Here is an 18,301-nt window from a genome sequence, read left to right as displayed (position 1 = left end):
AGATAACTGATTAATCATTATCAGCTAATATATTAAGTATATTAAGGTGGTATTATAGCAGTAACATAAGCCCCAACCTTACCAGCTACAACAATAAGGGTGTTTACACATGAACAAATCATAATTATAATCCATTCATATTATCAATATTCATGATATTATTGATACTTGGTTTACATGAAATAGGCTATTCTTCTTCTTCTTTCCTTTTACTTTCATATGATGCTAATATTTTTGGATTTTTACATGAATCCTTTTTTTTTCCTAGCATTTCTACACTGCGGTAAAGATTCTTAAAACTACTACTGTTGCACTCTGGATTCTGGGAAACTGTGATGGACAATTTGCAGAATTTTCTTTGTGATGGACATTTTTGTTCTACACAGACTAAACTATTAATCCAAAAAATTATCGACAGATTTTTCGATAATGCACAATAACTCAAATTAATAATGAATAACATATACAGGCACTGTATGTCAACTAAGGAGAATGGGAGCTATTAATGGCTACAGAGGCTGATGTTGATTTCACAAAGTGGGCTTTCAAGAGGCACTGGCAGCATCAAAAATGCTTTTAATCGATGCTGGTGCCAACTTTTAGATCAAAGTATTAGGCAGGTTTTGTAACTGAAAGGCCTTTCTCACAGCAGACATTCAGACTTATCATAGTAGCAGTAACAACAGCAGCTCAGCTCTATTCAAGTGCCACAGAAAGACATGCCAGTGTGATACAGTGAGCCAGCATAAATACCAGGACCCTGAAACCAAAGTAAATGGAATTCAGCCATCATTCATTTTATTATTTACACAAGTGCTTTTCTACTGTGACATGTCAAAATGTGTTCTGTTAAGAAGCCCTACACATTTAAATTTCACACAAAATACAGAGTAAGTCTTCTTCACACTCTAAAGAACAAATAAGTAATTGTCAGACATATCCACCTTAGATTATTATTTCCACTATTACACTAAAATTAAAAAAAAAAAAATGGCTAGGGACAAGGTTTGCTGTTGTACACTCTGGAGGTGATGCACTATTTCCCCTGTGGTTTGCCATGATGTCACCATGGGAAAATAGCTGGGACTTCAGCCTTGGCCCTGATTGGTAGAGACAGCCTTCAAACTACATGTATCATAAAAACTGGATTTTCTATAAAGTTGGGTACCACAGAATCCCACAGCAATGACTACCCAGCTGTGAAGATGAGGGCTCTATTCTCTACTCTAACGTCAACCTGGTGTTACTTTGAGGAGGCTGAGTGGGAGGAGATATGCAGATGATGCCAGTGGGGCCCTATTAGTGGGCGTCTGTGGTCCACCAAACTCACAGTGGACTGCTGTCAGTCTAACAGAGTCCACCACACCCACAGCCTGCATCAGGGTCAACATTCACAGGGTGGCATTCTTCTTTCTAGCACAGCCAAATAAGGTTGTACTGCAGAGACTGAAATCCAGTTTTCTGATGTCAAATTTTTTTTCTGAGTTTGTACATGTTGAAATATCTTGTTCTGTCAGAGGCCTGGGAATTGTGAGTGAAGACGGATATTTAGGGTATTACTTGCCCTTGAATGAAGGAATACCTTTTTCTTCTGTGAGTGAGTTCACCTTTGCCTCGGTTTGAAGACTCCCTGGACATTCAATGATGCATTTAGTGATGGTTGCGAGTCCTTTTGTGTTCATGACTCTGTTTTTATCACTGGCTGAAACCAAGTTCTACAGACCATTCCAGCATAAAGCTGGGCTCAGTCACTACCATGACCAAGGGAAACCCACCAGCAGACACAAGTAAGTTTTGTCTCTCTCACTCTGTCTTGTGCTCTGAGGGATCAAGTATGAGTTTAATAAATTTATTAATTTGCATTTTACTGTATTTTCACAGTCAACTAAACATAATATTTATGTGACACCTTTTATCTCTTCTCTTGAAGGAACCACTGTGCCTATGTCACTGAAAAGACAGTTTCCTTCACCGTGCAGGATGGGGCAGCCCCCTACGTAAAAGCTGAGTACAACAAGTGTTCCTGGGGTCAGAAATGTCCAACTCTGATGTGAGTAAACAAAAACTCTTGTTGTGTCATGTTGACATTTAGCTCTTGATAGGCCATAACATAAAATGAAATTGGGATTAATATCACTTCTGAGCATAAAATGTTAGAGTCAAGTGTACGTTTCTGACTAATAGTTGGTTGTTACCCTCAGGTATCGTCTGCTTTACAAACCAATGTATAAGGTGGCACATAAAACCGTCACAGAGCTGGAGTGGCGTTGTTGTCCAGGCTACTCTGGTTATGGCTGTATGGAGCCAGTTTACCAACACCCTATGAAAATGATGCCGCCATTCAAGGGCCCGCCAATGAAAGGCCCACAGTTTAAGGGACCACAGTACAAAGGTCCCATGTTCAAGGGTCCCATGTTTAAGGGACCACCTATTAACACCGCTGTGAAAGCCAACCCATGGAGTCAACCCAAAGGACCGCCCACCAGCAGTTTTAACCCCTACCCAATGCCTCACTTTGGACCGCCGAGGTCCTCCTCCTACCCAGACACCTCCTTCGAGCCCTACCCGTCTGAGCCAGAGCAAGAGCCGATGCCAGACCATCAGGAGCCACATCACACAGAGAATGACCAAGAACATGAGCATAGCCAAGGACCTGAGGAACATGTACTAGAGGAAATCCCTCCTCCTTCCCCTGGTGGTGAACAGCCTGAGGGTGAGACCATAGGTGTGCCCTAATTCCAACCTACATCCTAATTCTAAGTGGATTTGACTATTTAGTGGATAAGCGACTCACATTTATTTCCCTCACACAGTAACAGAATTATTTTGAAGTCTGAAAGACTGATTTATTCTTTTGAACCAGACTCAAACTGCAGTTACACCACAGCACAAAACTGTAGTAGATTTGTTTTAATTTGCTAACAGCTTTTCTCTCTCTTCTTAGGTCAGGCTCTAGACAGTGAGACAGAGGAGCGGATATATCGAATGGAGGAAGATGTGAGACGTCTAAACCAGGGTCTGGAGACACTGAGGGGGACTATGAATGGACTGGAGGACAGTCTACGAGCCTCTCTGAGAGAGGACGCCAACAGGATGCTTTCAGCTCTGCTCTCTGCTACCCCTGGTCCTGTTCCTGCTCCAGCTTTAGCCTCTAGTCTGTCCACTGTAGGGTTTGCAGAGATTCCTGGGGGAAATCTTGAGACTGAGGGTCTAGACGGCAGACACGTGTTTCCAGGCCTTGCAGAACTGAATGGAAGGGTAGAGGAGCTCAGGACCGAGCTGCAAGCCAAGACAGTAGAGCTGCAGGAACTCAAAGCAACAGTGATGGGACACGATGGAGAACTGAAGAAGCTGTCAAATACAGAAGGAGTGGTATCGGACTCCAATAGCAAACTTGGGGGAAATGCACAGAGGGCTATGGAGAAGCTGATGAATGCCAAGCTTAGTGCAGCCAGGACAGAAATTCTTGGTGGGTTTGAGAAGCGTGTGGAGAGTGCAGAGGCCCGATGCGAGGAGAAAGCTGGAGATGTGCGCCGCCAGTGCCAGAGACAGCAAGGCGAGGGGCAGGAGCAGATGGAAGACGCTCTGCAGGAAAGTACCGCAGACTTGAGAACAGAGCTAAGAAACCTCCAGGCACAGATCCACGGTTTAAAGGCTACAGAAAGCTGCTGTGGTAGAATGAGTGGACTGGTTGAAAGAGTGCAGCTTCTGGAGACATCAGTGGCAGGCCTCAACCAGTCCCAGGGGCACCTGAGAGTGGAGCTGGGTGGACATAAGGACCACATAGAAGGAATTCTGGAGGGGCGTCTGGGGTACGTTGAGGCCAAGCTCAACCTGACAGGGCAGATTAAAAGTGATGAGTCTGGAAGGAGGAGGAGTGTGCCAGACAGAGCCGAGACAGGACAGGGCCTGGAGGCCAGAATGGAGGGTAAACTGAGGGCTTTGGAGGGCCGTTTATTGATAGCTTTGGAGGAGCTGGGCAATGCCACTACCCCCGCACTGCTGGAGGGTCATACTGTTCCCACTCTGGAGACAGAACTGGAGTCCCTCCGAAGCAGACTAGAGGTGGATGTGGACAGGGTGCAGAAACACCTGAGCAGCCTTGAGATTCTCTGCTCCTCTTCCTGCTCCACAATGCAAAACCCATCTGCCATCCAGGGAGACTCTGCTGTGCCAAGTGCTAACCTGGCAGAGGCACAGAATGTGAAGGAGGTCCTGGACATGCAAGATGACCGTTTGAACACCCTGAATGTCACACTGCAGGATATCCTGAAGCATCTGACCCTCATGGAACAACGGGAACAAGCAGAAGGAGATGCTCCCATTCAGGGAGAGCTCACAATTCTCAAGTTTAATGTCCGCTCTGTCAACCGCACCCTGAGAGGCCTCCAGGATTCCATTGGAACAGTTGTCCACCAGGTGGGTCAAGCTAACAGCTCCTGGCATGAGAGAGAGGCTCGTCTAGCCCAGCAGATAAAGGGTGTGGTCCAGCTGGTTGGACATCAGGCTTCCATGCTTGGGGCAGGTGAGCGCAGACTGACCCGACTTAAAGGTGAGCTGCATGAGATGAAGAGGCGGCTTGCAGAGGAGGTCCGGGGGTGCCGGAGCACTGCTATGGGGGTCCAGAAAGAGGTAACTGAGGTTGGAGGGCGCGTTGCCAGTGTGGAGGACCAGTGCAAGGGCCTAAATTACTTGGCAGAGGACCTGGAGAGAATCAGGGAGGAGCTAGAGAGACAACCTAACGGGCTTCTCCTGCAAGTAAATGGGACTCTCTCCAGCCATGCTCAACAGCTGTCTGAGCTGAGAGGTGAACTCAGAAACTGCACCTCCAAGGCAGAGCCGACACAACAAAGTTTAGAGCCAAGACGAGGGGACACCTTCTCTTTGAATTAGTTCAATTTATACGGACAATAGATTTTAAAAATGAATGAAAAAGGGTAAATATTCTGCAGGTGTAGTGGGGATCCACGAAACACCCATCTTATTATTTGAATTGTAAAATACGAAGGTTGTAAACCTGCACTGAAATAACTATGTTTTTAGTTAACAGTATGACATGAAAACAAAATGGCAGCTAATTCTGACTAAAAATTGTAACAGGAAGGTGCCAGCATGAATTGTTTGTTTCAATGGACCATTCTTTAGGGCCCCAGTGACTCAGGAAAACTTCACCTGTCTCACTGTGCTGTTTCTGTAAAGCTCACAAAACAGCTGTTTTACAATGTTTACGTGTTTAAGTTTTTGTATTGATTTTCTTACGTCAAGACTATGGGGTATCCAAGATATGTTTTTATATGGTTTCACTTGTTGAGCATTAGCTTCTGTTCTAATTGTAATCCTGTGTAAAATGTTTGCATTTTAAGCTATAAATAGTTTAATTTCAAGGTTTTTTAGTACTGACCATCCAATAAACAAGTTTCTTTACTGCTGATGTTTTCTTGGTTAACAGACATTTCAAACAAAAAGTGTTCAACCCATAAAAAATATATGTATATTAAGAAATCTACTGGCATCTGAACTGAATTTCTAAACAACAACAAACCTGAATTTCAGAAACTAGTCATGTGTCACTTTGGAGGTGAGAAGTATTGATGTAAAAATGCAGGGAAACCACAAGAGGGCAACAGAGAAGCACTGATATTTCTAATTGCTGGAGACTACTGACACTTGACTTTGCTGAAGCTATGCTTGTGTAGAGAATAAATGTTCCTTCAAAAAATTTAAGTTCATGGGGACAGCCCTTGCTTGCCAAAATAAAATTACATATTGGCATTATTGTCAAGGTGATACAGACAGGAGCACTTCAGTACAGCAGCATGCAGATCGTTCTCTCTCTCTCTCTCTCTCTAGGCTACAAATCTACCAACCCAGCTTTCTGAGGACAGTTCTTATTGGACATTACAACAGAGCATTGGGTGACCTTGCTAATAACCCTCCCCTGTTAGTTCCTCTTCCCCTATTGGACAAACAACCATTAAAATGGCACCTATTTGGAAGATGAGCTCACTGCTGTGTGAAAACATTTCAGCCTGAGACATGTGGTGAATAATAACTATGAAAATGCCGGGCAGGAAAGGAGGGCGGACAGAAAAGATAGACAACAAATTTTTGCTTGGAAGTGCTGAGTGATGGACGGAGCAATCTCCAGACACAAATATAAACCTAGGTAATGATGCAGGTTCATGCATATACATGCACATACAGAAAGTGACAGGAAGAGAAAGATATCCCACTGCTTCCAAAGGCAACCTTTCACACACAACCTACAAACTTTTCTTCCATTACTTAAAGTGCAAAGGTAAACATATTTTCCATGAAAGAAAAAAAACTGAATAACAGGGTACTATGTACAAACCCATACACAAAACAGTATGCCATTCTCTCTGCTACAACACACAAGTCCCACATTGGTTCAGGGCTCCATTACATCTCTGTCACTGTTTGGATTTTTTTTTTTTTTTTTTTCAAAAATGTCTCTTTTGTATTCCTCGCGTCTCCTTTAAGTTCACACCTCACACAAACCCAGACAACAACACATTAATCTTGTTTGTTTCCAAGCAGACACTTGGACAGAAAGGGCAGTCGGGGGGCTCTAGTGAATTCATCTCCTCTGACTCTGAGTCTCCTCACTGCTCACTCATGGATCCGATTCAGAGTTTTGTACCCTGCAAACCTTGCAAACTGTCACTGGCCAAGGCATGTGCCCAAATCACAAAAGGCAAAGCTGGCACAAAGACAGAGGACAAAGGATATTTGAGTACACAGAGGGCTGCAGCGGTCTAAAATGTGAATCATCCTATATAATGTCCTCTGTAGAAGCTTAAGGTGAAAGGAGAATTTTTGTCCTCATTATAGTGATGGTCAGAGAACGGACAGTGGTGATTATAGCTGGCTCATCCAAGAGGAAGCCCAGGAGAGGAACACCTTGAATCAAGGACTCCGAGCTTCTTAGTAATAAGCTCCAGGATTTGACACTTTTCAAGAAACAGCATCATGTAACACTGTGCTGGAGCTTCTGTCTTCTACACTGAATAAGTTGTTGGTGGAAAGTTGTGTTTATGCCTACAAAACAGTGAAATTTAGAAACATAAGTGTTTTTTAATGATAAATAACACGTAACAAATGCAGGGATGCTATATCACAAGTCTCCCACCTTTTGTTGTGTCAAGAAGATGAAATACTGAGTCCTTATCTAAACACTGGGTTATGTCTAGCCTGTATCACTCACAGAAGACGGATTTCTGCCAGAGGAATGAAAGTGCCTAAACTACAATTTGGCTCAGTCTTCAAAGCAGAAGTAGAATACTAAGACAAACAAGGCTACCAGAAGGGAAATTAAATCATGCCTACGGAGGGAAGATCCTCCATAAACACGAAGATTTTATGAGTCATTTAGCGTCAGATAAGATACGGTTGTTGCAGTACCGTCTCAGATTTTGTTCAAACCATGTCTCTATCATGGATGGGTCCCAAAACCAAAGCCTGTAAAAATGTTTCTGTTCAAATGGCTGGCTTTCACATTTTTTAGCCCTTGATGTTATTTCATTTTATAGCCTCAAAAACGCCTGAAGACTAACAGCTGCCAACTTGGGTTGTCCAAAGACATAAACACCTGTGAGCCGTAAAGTTGGGTATCTTTCCAATTTACCTTCCATCATATATGACGTGAATGTGGCATAAGCTAAACTAATCAACTGCCGCCTATGGCTCCTAAGATAATATACAGACATAGCAGTGGTACTGATCTTCTTATGTAGCTCTAAGCTAGAAATAAAAAAAAAAAATCCTTTAATGACAAGCATTTTTCTGTCATTTTTGACATTTCAATGATTAATATGAAAAAGTAATCAAGATGATTTTATAAATGATAATGAAAATAATCATTAGCTGCAGCCCAATTACAACATGTTTTTATAATTTTTAAACTTTGCGTCCCCTTAAAATTTAAAGAAACAAAACCATTAAAACAGGGACATTCACATAACAGGCTTCATGATCCTGTCCTTGCTGATAAAGCGTCAACATGGAATTTTGAGGATATGAAAGGATATTGACATACTGGCTTTACGAATCAGTTTTTCACTGTGAGACCGGTATGTCAGCCCAGCTAACCTTACATCAGATTAACTCGCTTCTGCAGTTTCCATTAAGTGACTGAAAAGCAGAATTAACAGACCTATGTATGAGCAGCCAATCAATTTCTCACATGGTGTTAGTTAAATTAAACGTCCCGCTCTGTTCTGTCCTCCTTAGAATCTGATGAAACTCAGTCACTCTCTTACAAAAGAAGAGACCCACTGACAACGAGGCTGAAGGACGAGCTGAACGGCTGGTTCACTGGGCAGAAGCGCTGAATGATGCCGTTTCAAATCATTTATGTTTTATTATACTGTCAAAAACAAAACTGTTTTAAGGGTTACAACTGAAGCCCACAATGTACTGGTCAGCCACATCGATTTTTGTTTAACTTAGTTAATAAATAGCTGCACATCTTCACATAAGAACATTGGTGCTGTTCAGTCTCTTAGATGAAAACAATGTGAGTGTGGGACTGTTTGATAAATCAACCATGTGAGTAGTTTGCAGCCTGAAATAAACACCTCTGAGAGAACATTAAATGTACCCTTCGGACTCAAACTGCTGTGACCAGGACACTGTGGTCTCAGCCTTCTGTCTCTCCAGCCACCCGGATAGGAATGACTCTTAAATTATAATTTAGTCCTCATCATAAAACAGACAAATCACTGAAAATCAACTCAAGCGCCAGCTTATGCTAAAGGTAAAGTTAAAAAAGCAATAGGATGTGATGTGACTATAAACAAGTATGGAATCAACCAGTATTCACTTCATTTGTATTTGTGATGTGACAACTATTTTAACTAATTTAACTGAAGCCAATTAATTTAATACCAGCAGAATTTGCTGACCTTGCTGATCATGTAATGGATACACACTGTTGAGATTTCCTGTATGAAATGGATTAAATTTGACATTTATTCTGCTTTTCTCTCTTATCTTTGGGCAAAATGTAGGATTCAGTAATTAGAGTGACAGAGTGACAGGTAAGAAACAAAAAAAGTGTTCATCTGAAAAGATGTTCATTATTCTACATTCACATTCAGATATTTAATTGGAAAGAAGCAGACCAAAATTCCTAGAAGCACCAATTAGTCATACTGCAGTAGCTCATCAGATTAATTCTGTAGCCTAAAGCTCTGTAATCCAGCCTCTCAAAGGTTGAGGGATGGCTTCTGGTCTCAATATACCACCACTGCTAACCTAACAAGAGGCTGGATGGCAATTTCAGCTTACCATCCACCAAGAATGAAAATGTAAAAGTATGGAGCATGGATCATTGTTAAAGTAATAATCACCCTTGTTGCCATCCCTACAGTCATGCAGCTACTGTGGCAAAAAAATGACTTATTTTAAGCAAAAATCACTTATTGACATCCACCATGTCTCTGATGGAAAGTGACTGCTTTCATACCCAAATGATGTCTCATAATTTCCCCTTGTTCTGATCATTTCCTGCCTGCCGTCATTTCTAATATATAACTGAAAGGACTTCCTCCTACAGCGGACCAGAGGCTGTGACACTAAGTTCATCTAAACGTGTCAGAGCGAGAGGCCTGAGTAGGACCAGGACCCCGTGCCGAAGTATTAATATGACAGCACTGCTCTTTACTGCTTTCCGACAGCCCTGCAGCAGCCTCGACACAGCTCAGCGAGTGAGCCCGTGCTCCCTTAAGCAGCTTTCCATGACTGTCAGTCTGGGAGCGGCGCCGCTGCGAGCAAACTGCACGGGTGGGTATGAAAAAGTAGGATGACACAGCGCTTCAGGTGCAGCACAAATGCTCCCTACCAGGACTGGATTTACTGTATGACAAAGGATAGCTCTTTATTTTCTGCATTTTGGACACATGAATTAAGTAAAATCACTTAACACTTCAATCACTTCAAACATCTGGTAATTCTCAGCATTCACTAGCAAGATCATTAACTGCGAGTAGCACAGTAAAAACAGGCATTCACTGAGGACAATCATCAACTGTTGACACAATTTTATTTCTTCACTGAGAGCTATTAGCACAGTGATGAAAGATATCTGACACTGACATGATGAGAAATTACAATCATAATTTTTCTAATTTTGAGTTTTATCTTTAATTACCACTTCACAGACACATCCTGCAATATTAATATTCCACTGAATTATTTTATATTCAGAGAGAAATATTCATCAGATGTAAAATAGGACCAAATTCACCTTGACATTGCTGCATCCATAAATCAACAGCCAGTTTTCCCACCTCCAGGTTCTGATTAGCATCTTTACAGTCACTGATCAAGTGTAGACTCATTCAGCAAGTACACAAACATTACACAAACACGCAAACCACTGCTCACTGGTGCAGAAACGTGCAGCTGTGTAAGAGCAAACTGTGATTTGGGAAAACCCACCTTACATCAATGATTCACATACACGATTCATATGCGTAAAGACAGTGAATAAGCCAAAGTGTAGAGACAAATCAAAGTGCAGGGGATAAGTATAGCAGGAAAGTAGCGAGTTATGACGGGTAGAGGAAATGGGGAGCGGTACTTTGAGTCATCAGTGACACTCAGAGCTTGCCAGTATTATGCTGATCCCTCTTTCCCTCTCTCTCTCCCTCTCTCTCTTGCTCCCTCCCTCTCTCTCTCTCTCTTTCTGGCTGGCCTGCCGTCACTGTGGGCTTTTCGTTCTACATCACTGGGGCTCAGTGCATCTCCACAATCATGATGAGTGCGTATGCTGTGTGAGAGAGTGAGAGCGTGTCCATCTGGCCAGATGTGTGCAAGTGTGTTGTCACTGAAGAGGAGCAGGATACCTTAACCAGACTCTTCAGCGCGAGCGTGAAACGGGTTCAGCGCCCCTGTCTCTGTCTCCCTCTCGGTGACTGGCCAAGCTCCTCTCCTCCCTGTCCAGCTCTCCACCTGGCCTCCATGAGTTTAACTGAGGACAAGCCATTCCTTCCTGGAAGGTAAGGAGTGTCTGGTCTGAATTCAGGGCAAGGAAGACAATAAAAAAAAAAACATGAGGGTCTTTGATGATGAAGCAATTCTTTGATCTTCCTAATTTTACTGATGTTGTTTTCAATGATTACTAGCCATGGAGGATGAGATAAAGAAGCTGACATGACTCAATTTCTGTTGTTTCTCTCTTTGCTTTTCATTTTATGTGGAAAGGTCTAGTAGTTTATTCTGACTGGCAGTGGTTGTTATCGTACAATTCCACCTCTCAAATGATAAAATCTGGTTGTGTTAAAAGGGTATTTACTGAAGGACATCAGTCAAGGTTACAATACTGTCTCACAGAAGTGAAAACGGATTGTGCCGGCTGTAATGCTGATGAGATGAAGGCACAGACATCACAGCCAACTTGTGGGATCTCCGGCAGGATTAGTGACGAGATCGCTGATCATCCCTCTCCACAAAAAAAAAAAAAAAAAAAAAAAAAAAGGACTGCTTTTCTTTATCTTTAAGTCAAAGTTGAAGTTGTCACAACACAAGCCACTTTCAAGAAAGCCTGTCGACTTGATCCACGGCTGCTTGGCACACATCATTTTTCTGGACACGAATGCCTGCACTCATGAACCGCCTATTGTTGTTGCCTGCACAGAAATATGTGAGTGGCGGGTTCTCACTCTAGCCTCACAACAGAAAAATCAATACGTGTTGACAATGACCAATTATGATGTCTTTCTGTTGGACACAAAATTATTTACCAACGTGAATGACCTTCAGCTGAAGATTAGAGGCAAACGGCAAAGAACAAATGAAAAAAATCTGCCTGATTAAAGACTTTTGCCCATCACTGACACAGAAACGTTTGCTTTCCCATACTCAATCAGACTGTGGTTATGTAATATGTTTGTGTCATGAAGAGGAAGCAGTCGTGGTGAAGTGATGATGACACGACTTACTAGGGTGGCAGAATTGTATTTATTTATTTATTTTGCATTCTTTGTGGCTGCTGTCCTTCCCACAGGCATGGAGATCAGAGACTCAGAGACAATAAAAGAAACAACATTTTAAAGCTAGATTAGCACTGGACATAATTTAGAGCATCTTTTATATATAATTTAGTTTGTTTATTGAGCATCTAATATGTAAAATAATCCAGTCAAACTTAAAGACGTGTCAAATGACCAATGTTTGTGTTGTTTGCAAACAACACCTGTACAGTTACAGTCATCAGATCACAACTACTCTGTGGTCAGCTTGTTAAACTACGATGCTGGACATCCTAACCACACTATGTTAGGTTGCACAGTGTCTCACATGATCATTCTCCACATTACATAAGATATGTCACAGCAAGTCCTGCGATGTTTGAAAGAGTAGCCTCTAACCACTCTGTCATGCTGCTAAACCATGGCGTAAATATTGCACCGTGACGGCATTCACTTTCACTGTCACTGTCAGTCACTCACAGATGAGGAGGCAGTTACACACAGCGAGGGTGAACACAGTCTACTTCAATCTCACAAAGGTCTCACAAGGCCCCTCAGGGGCACAGCACACCGTGTGTCATACAAGCTGAAGTGAAGATTTGCTTTTAAATACTGCACAATGCAGTGCATCACAAGCTTAATGAAATACTGACAATGCAAGTGGTTTGTGGACTACCACTGCAAAGTTTAGTTGAAACTTCAAAAATGCCACACATTTTCTGGTTTCATCTAAAAATAAGCCAAGATTTGTTTTTCCATAAGATTTTGACATTTAATAGACTAAATAAATTATTAATAGTGCTAATAATCAACAGATTAAATTATAAAAAAAAAAAAAAAAATCTTCTCAAAATAAGAAAAGGATGTTTATAACTTATATAAGCATAAATAATAAAAATCCAATATTGCCTTGAAACGCACCAATGAAAACAGTGTAAATACACAAGGGAAAGGGCAGGCCTATCAACCAGAGCATACAAAACACAATGTGACACTTTATATTCAGAAACACACAAATATTTTATGATTCGTAATGTCACAGGCACCAACACTGACAGTTGACTGTGAATATAAGATCACAGTCACAGTTTTTTTTTTAAATACCGATTCTGAAATTATTTCCTGCCTTTGGTGAGAGGTGAACAGGCTGAAGGAAAGCGGTCACATAAAACGGATGAGAACAATTAAGATACTGTATTTAATATAATTATATATAATAACTCTTAGTTTTCGCAGAGCGAGAACCTCAAGGATTTCGGAAATAGTCAGGGTTTCATTATATTCAGAGGTCAGATTTAAACATAAGTCAAATATTGAGGTACGCCACTGGCTGTAAATCTCTGAAAACCATTCAGACACCCTGACACTGTACTTGCCAATGCTCATGAGCTCGTGCATGTGTTTGCACTGTCCTTGCACTTACAGACCCTGACTTGCCTGTCAGCTTTTAAATGGCTGCTTATCTCCTCTGACTACAGACATTAATAGCTATGAGTGACGGTCCTAGTTTCAGTGGCGTCATGTGAAACTCACAAATTTAAGGACGCGCAGCAGGGAAACTTGTTGCTCACTTATGCATTACTTGTCATGCTGACAACAGCAATAAACTACATATTGACAGATTAAAATTGTTTTCCTCAGTAAATGAAACAATCAAATGCCTCCACAGAAACAGAAAACTTGGGGAAAATGGGTCAGGGCAGGATGAGGTCCATCAAATATGAAATCATGGGGTTCATAAGACAGGTCAGCAGGAGATATATGGTTTACCCCATGCATCACCATATGGAGGTCAATGTCACTGTCTCAAAGGCGCCCAGTTAATCACTGCTGAACAGAAGAGTCGTTCGGTCAGGCTCAGAGCAACGATAACAGTAGTGTCACAGTTTAACCAGTCTGAAAATACTCAATCTGTCACAGCGGACCAAAGGCACAGTTCAGCTGGTAAAGCTCTCCCCGGCTCTTTGCGTCTACCTCCTCTCTCTCACTTTCTCACTCACATGGCTGAGGGTCGGGTAGTTTTCATTTCACCGGTTACATAAACATGTTCAAATACAAAAAATGAGTTCGACCTTGATACAAATGACAAACTACAAGCAGCCTGTTCCTGTTATTGCTAATGAGAGGCACTTCGAGGCGTCTGATAACTTAGACAATGCTGATTCAACCTAATACTTTTTGAATGATACAGTATGGCATAGTTCACAAATCAAGGGGAGCACCGCTCACTCAGGCTTCGTGGAGGAGCTGGATCTTAAAGACCAGCACACATGAGAGGGAAGTAGCCGCACACTCAGATCTGTGCAGAAGCGTTTTCATTAATGCAAGCTTTAATTCTAAGTGCTTGCATGAGATAAAACATCTTTTGCACAGATCAGAGTGAGCAGATGTTTCTTTCTCAAGCCTACTCACAGTGGGTGGTTATTACCCAGGAAACATCCAGACACACACTGTATCGTCTAAGTCTGAAAGAAGGAGGTAATCACTGTGCTAATCAATGTTTTGAGGCTGATACTGAATGGAGTATATGTTACTGCTATATATATATATATATATATATAGAGTAATATTTGTTCTTGACCCTAATTCATTTTAAAAAGGTAATATTAGAAATAGTACGGAAAAATAAGGAGAAGCTGTCAACGAGATATATTCCTAATTATTTTTGTATCCTGTGTCTGCCAGAATGTTCATCAATACTGACATATCTGTGAAAAACAAACAATCAATATATTTAATTGATGCCAGAATCATTCATGCGCTGAAACAACAGTGGACCTCTTGTATATTTGAGTGGCACTAAAACTGGTCATAACTACTTACTCTGCAAAGTCTCGGCCACTCAGACTGACTGGACATTTCGTCACTGATGTGCTGACTTGCATAGTAATGAAGCCTCAGTCTTTATCCTGTGTGATTGCTTAAGACCTTGAGAGTCAATGATGCCTCTGCATCATCTCTGATAGCACTCCAAGTATTGCTTCGCTTTCCTCATCGATGTTCATTTTTATGTCTCATTCCTCTATCGAGCAAAGTGATGCTCGGAATAGCAATCACCATGCTGCATGTGGATAGCTGGGCAAGAAGATACTGATTGCCTAGATTACGAGCCTGGCCGAAGATTCATCTAACAATCTATTAGGTTAATTTATTAGCCCTCTGACATTGTCAAGCACCTGTCAGCTCTCCTTCATGGCAGAACGACCACACTCTTACTGGGACTACATTCGCATGTGTACGCACTCGCATTATGTGTAAACACCTGGGACAAACCGGGAATTTTTTTTTTCTTAACAGCAAATTCAAGTGTGTGTTATCTTAATCGAAACCGTTTTGTTCCCGGGCTCGTAATCTCTCATCTCATACCCCAGTTGTAAATCCTGAAAGACACAGTCTCTCAAATTCTTTCCATCTGTCAATCCTGCTTTGTGTGTTTCTGTTTAATCAGAATTGTCCTCATCTTTTTGCTGAGGATTATTTTTTATTTATAAAGAAAAAAAGCTTTTTCATCTATCTCTACATCTGATCCTGTAGGCTGGAAGAATTGTACAAAAAAGATCATATTTTAGATGCTTTAGAAACAAAAATGAGTGAGAGAGAAATGTTTATTTGGTTTCAAATACTAAGACCAAGCAATGAGGGAGCAGCTTTTGTTGGTGTAAATTAACTGTCTGTCACCAATACATTTGCTCCCTTCAGAGTGTTGCCATTTAGGCTTACAAAATCATCAGTGTAGTATCGAGTTTCAGTGAACTATTCCACGACTGCATTACTTACAATTAACTTGTGCTAATATTACCAACATTTTAGATGGGAAATGCTTCAGACACATCCGCTGTGTTTTCCTCCACCATCTCCAAGGAGCATGACATCCTCATGGGTTCACTCTACAGCATATTCTGTAAGTCCACACAACAAGCCAATCTCTGCCGTGTTGATCTTTTGCTGACTCCATGCATGCTTAACAAATCCCTGCAGGTACACAATCTCTAGCCCAGCTTAATCTCTCTCTCTCTTTTTTTTTTTTTTTTTATACAGGTATATTGTCCCTCATGGGCAACTGCATTCTGCTACTTGTTGCATATCACAAGCGGTCGACCTTGAAGCCAGCAGAGTTCTTCATCATCAATCTCTCCATCAGTGACCTTGGGATGACACTCTCTTTATTCCCACTGGCAATACCATCAGCTTTTTCACACAGGTACTCCTATACTTATCTTTTTTTCTTCATTTCTCCCATCTTGACATCAAATTGAATTCCTCAGTGAACAATAATCAGCAACTACACAGATTTGTCATATTTCTTGCCATAAACATTAGAACAAATGAATAATTAATGTCTTTATGCTTTTTGTCTTGTTCCAGCTTTTCTGTTGTGAGAATTATCTGTTTTTCTATTTCATATAGTTGTAAACTTAATATCTTTGGGTTTTGGATTGTGGGTCGGACAAAACAAGGCATCTGAGGCAGTCACCTTGGGCTTTACGAAATTGTGACAGGCATTTTCTCCTATTTCCTCACTTTGTACAGACCCGTTAGATGCAGCTCTAGTCTTCGTCACTTTTCCCCTTTCTCTGTGCATATAGGTGGCTGTTTGGAGAAATCACCTGTCAGCTCTATGCTATGTGTGGAGTACTGTTTGGTCTGTGCAGCTTGACCAACCTCACAGCCCTCTCCTTAGTCTGCTGCCTTAAAGTCTGCTTCCCTAACCATGGTGAGGGACTAATGAACTAAACTGATGAGCATGTTATTGCCAACACTGCAGATTTTATCACAAAGGTGAACAGCATGAGGGGAAAAAAAACATAACCACAATAACTGCAAAGCATTTTTTTTTTTCTATCTCCTGTCTGATCAGGTAACAAGTTCTCCTCGTCACATGCCCGCCTCCTGGTGGTTGGAGTGTGGTGTTACGCATCTGTGTTTGCTGTAGGGCCCTTGGCACAGTGGGGACATTACAGTGCTGAACCTTACGGCACAGCCTGCTGCATTGACTGGCATGCACCCAACCACGAGCTTTCAGCTTTGTCTTACATTGTCTGCCTTTTCGTCTTTTGTTATGCACTGCCCTGCACCGTCATCTTCCTCTCCTACACTTTCATTCTGCTGACAGTGCGGGGGTCACGTCAGGCCGTCCAGCAGCATGTGTCACCACAGACCAAGACCACCAATGCACACACTCTCATTGTCAAGGTCAGAGGATATGAGTGTGTCACTTCAGCATTACTGACTGACAGGTTTTGCAGTTGACAGGATCTGAGCAGGATATGAGAGTGAAATATTCAGAGTCTGTAAAAACACTGTGGATTATTTGCTTGATCTTTGTAGAACCTTCTCATGCATATGTAGCTACCTGTGTGTGTGTTGGGGGGGTGATACTACAGATACTTGTATCTACACCATTTACGTTCAATACTTTTCCACTGGTGTGAAACTATCTTCTAAATCTTCTGCATGACATTTCTGCGATATGTGTGTCCATGCATATATTATTTTTTATGTTTCTTCTCCACAGCTGTCAGTAGCAGTATGTATAGGCTTCCTGGGCGCCTGGACCCCCTATGCTGCTGTGGCCATGTGGGCTGCTTTCGGAGACGCTACACAAGTTCCTCCCGCTGCCTTCGCCCTGGCTGCTGTGTTTGCCAAGTCTTCCACCATCTACAACCCTGTGGTCTACCTGCTCTGTAAGCCCAACTTTCGCGAGTGTCTCTACAGAGACACGTCTATGTTACGACAGAGGATCTACAGGGGAAGTCCACAGTCAGATCCGAAAGAACGTTTCGGATGCAACTCACATCGCAATAAGGACACAAGCGTCTCCATACGCTTCTCAAGTGGACAGCCGGAGAGCTACGGGGCGTGTCTGAACTGCACTGAGAATGCAGCACTATGTCACGTGACCCCGGCCCAAAGGACTGCCTGCATCCTGACTGGATCCACCTACAGAGAGGTGACAGTTAGTCAGCTCTCATCCAAACCACAGGCTGATTTCCTCTAGTGGTGCAACCTCCTTCTTTCATGAAGAAAACATGTCAGGAAAGGTGCTCAAAAAGACAGAGACAACAAAAGTGCGTGGACAATAAAACAAATGGCCTGCACAAGTTATAACAAGTGTGACACCAAGACTTTACAGAAAGACAACACTTGCAAGGCCCTTTGATGGCATTCTTCCCGAAAGTCACTCATAAGTGGCCCTTCACTGTGAAACGCTTGAGATTCCCAAAAATCCACACTGTACGTCCTTCATCTGAGAAGATTTGCCACAGAAATTTATACTTGTACTGTACTGATGCCTACTCCTGTGT

At 42.1% G+C, this 18,301-nt stretch overlaps 2 protein-coding genes across 2 annotated transcripts; both read left to right on the top strand.

Moving 5' to 3' along the window:
• Positions 1–1,644: 1,644 nt before the first annotated feature.
• Positions 1,645–4,893, top strand: emilin3a (elastin microfibril interfacer 3a). The gene is made up of 4 exons (XM_041059822.1): positions 1,645–1,787; positions 1,931–2,050; positions 2,202–2,725; positions 2,945–4,893. Exons 1-4 carry the CDS (start codon positions 1,645–1,647, stop codon positions 4,891–4,893), a joined length of 2,736 nt encoding a protein of 911 aa, XP_040915756.1.
• Positions 4,894–15,794: 10,901 nt separating this feature from the next.
• opn7d (opsin 7, group member d) lies at positions 15,795–17,994 on the top strand. Its single transcript, XM_041059786.1, has 5 exons — positions 15,795–15,897; positions 16,035–16,197; positions 16,583–16,710; positions 16,855–17,189; positions 17,512–17,994. Exons 1-5 carry the CDS (start codon positions 15,807–15,809, stop codon positions 17,992–17,994), a joined length of 1,200 nt encoding a protein of 399 aa, XP_040915720.1. The 5' UTR covers positions 15,795–15,806.
• The last annotated feature ends 307 nt before the right edge of the window (positions 17,995–18,301 follow it).

Source organism: Toxotes jaculatrix, chromosome 2 (genome assembly GCF_017976425.1).
Source record: "Toxotes jaculatrix isolate fToxJac2 chromosome 2, fToxJac2.pri, whole genome shotgun sequence".
Classification (NCBI taxonomy): Eukaryota; Metazoa; Chordata; class Actinopteri; family Toxotidae; genus Toxotes; species Toxotes jaculatrix.
This window is presented reverse-complemented; position numbering and strand designations above follow the sequence as displayed.

Coding starts and splice junctions, on each gene's coding strand:
- emilin3a (XM_041059822.1), top strand. CDS start 1,645: ATGCATTTAGTGATGGTTGCGAGTCCTTTTGTGTTCATGACTCTGTTT. Junction 1,788..1,930: donor AAACCCACCAGCAGACACAA/GTAAGTTTTGTC, acceptor CTTCTCTTGAAG/GAACCACTGTGCCTATGTCA. Junction 2,051..2,201: donor CAGAAATGTCCAACTCTGAT/GTGAGTAAACAA, acceptor TGTTACCCTCAG/GTATCGTCTGCTTTACAAAC.
- opn7d (XM_041059786.1), top strand. CDS start 15,807: ATGGGAAATGCTTCAGACACATCCGCTGTGTTTTCCTCCACCATCTCC. Junction 16,198..16,582: donor CCATCAGCTTTTTCACACAG/GTACTCCTATAC, acceptor CTGTGCATATAG/GTGGCTGTTTGGAGAAATCA. Junction 16,711..16,854: donor AGTCTGCTTCCCTAACCATG/GTGAGGGACTAA, acceptor CTGTCTGATCAG/GTAACAAGTTCTCCTCGTCA.